Source organism: Lipotes vexillifer, unplaced genomic scaffold (assembly GCF_000442215.2).
Source record: "Lipotes vexillifer unplaced genomic scaffold, Lipotes_vexillifer_v1.1 scaffold747, whole genome shotgun sequence".
NCBI classification, from domain to species: domain Eukaryota; kingdom Metazoa; phylum Chordata; class Mammalia; order Artiodactyla; family Lipotidae; genus Lipotes; species Lipotes vexillifer.
In genome coordinates this window covers 9,827-11,593 of record NW_006772445.1, presented here as the reverse complement: position 1 = coordinate 11,593, position 1,767 = coordinate 9,827, and the positions used below count along the sequence as shown (strand labels likewise).

Genomic DNA, 1,767 nt, shown 5'->3' with positions numbered 1-1,767 from the left:
CTGCACGTCTGGAGCCTGTGCTCCGCAACGGGAGAGGCCACAACAGTGAGAGGCCCACGGACCGAAAAAAAAAAAAAAAAAAAAAAAGATGTTCCAATATTGAGGGGTATTTAATGAATGGGTATTTGAAACATTCCAGATAAGGAGACAACAGTCTCTTGGACTAGGGCTTGGTGGTGGTAAAGATACAGTAGAATAGAGATAATGACTGCTACGTTTCTGGCTTTTGCAACTGATTGCAAGATGGTGCTGAGTTAGGGAATACATAAATAGGACCTGAATTAATTGCATTTTAATTTGACTAAGTTTAGTTTAAGATGCTTTTGAGATATCCAAATGGAAATGTCAAATAAGCTCAAATAATGGAAATAATGTCAAATAATGGAAATAGATTCAGTGTAGACAACTCTTTGCTAGGGAAGGAAAAAAAAATGAAACGAGACCTGGAGTGGGAGGTGGAGTCAAAGTAACTTTTTAAATAGGATCGACTTTTAAATATGTCTCTGTGCTGATGAAAATGATGCACTAAAGAGAAGAAAATCCATCAGAAAAGAGAGGGATAATCAAGAGAAGGCTATGGTAGCATTGGCTAACTTATTGAATGTCTCTGCCTTGGTTTTCACAGCTATAAAATGGGGGAAAATAATACCTACCTTATAAGATTATTCTAACAAGTAATATTATGTTGGTTGAATGCTCAGTAAAAATTTTCAGCACACAGAATACATTTAATAAATTGGTGCTTAAAATGAACTCAGCATCTAGCATATTAGGTGCTCAACAAATATTTGTTAAATGTTGAATGAATATGATGCTGTTACATGATTTTGGACTAGATGGGAATATAAATGAGTCTGATGCATATTACTGTATCCTGGGTTACAGATGCACCTTGAATATTCACTGATGATGATGATATTAAATATTTGCCATCTGATAATTATGTTTGGGGCATTTGTGTTCACAGGGTACTATTTTTCTGCCTGGAAATAAAGTCCTTGAACATCCCTGCAATGAAGAGAGCCCAGGGAAATTCCTTTTTGAAGTAGTTCCAGGTAAGATATTTTTCTGGTTTGATTCAACTATTGGCATTCCATGTTGGTAAAGGTGAAGACAGGTCAGACAGCCTCCATTTTTCTTGAGTCATGGCTAAGAACATTAATTTGACAAGGCAAGGGTCAACGTTGGTTAGTATTTACACAGATAATGATTCCAGGTTTGTACACTGGTACAAATGAACACATGTACACACATACATGTGTCCACATGATTATTGGATTTCCATTTGTCCATGAGACTCCAGAGCTGACCAGAAGTCATGACACAGCACTTGTTAGGGACTATTGGAGACAAAGGTGATTTTACAGGGCTCTTGTGGTATGAAATTTGACCAGGTGTTCCAGGTAGAATGCCTTGTCCAGCTGACTCACTGCCATATTTTCTTACAAAACTGCATCTTTTTTTTTTTTTTTTGCGGTACGCGGGCCCCTCACTGCCGTGGCCTCTCCCATTGCGGAGCACAGGCTCCGGACACACAGGCTCAGCGGCCATGGCTCACGGGCCCAGCCACTCCGCGGCATGTGGGATCCTCCCGGACCAGGGCACGAACCCGTGTCCCCTGCATCGCCAGGTGGACTCTCAACCACTGCGCCACCAGGGAAGCCCCAAAACTGCATCTTTAAGGAGTCTTTGTTATAAAAACAAAACAAAACAAAAAACCCTCCTTAAATAACTGACCAAGGATTGAAATTCTGTACCTCATCTTCA

General features: G+C 40.1%; 1 protein-coding gene across 1 annotated transcript in view; it reads left to right on the top strand.

Annotated features, from left to right (window-relative positions):
* The window catches only part of LOC103078977 (rho GTPase-activating protein 24-like), a gene marked incomplete at its 3' end in the record, with an annotated part of 141,411 nt that extends 140,310 nt beyond the window's left edge, over positions 1-1,101 (top strand). The window contains exon 2 of the mRNA XM_007447517.1: positions 968-1,101. Coding sequence (XP_007447579.1) covers positions 968-1,101 — 134 coding nt within the window. The remainder of the gene's footprint in view (positions 1-967) is intronic.
* Between the last annotated feature and the right edge of the window lie 666 nt (positions 1,102-1,767).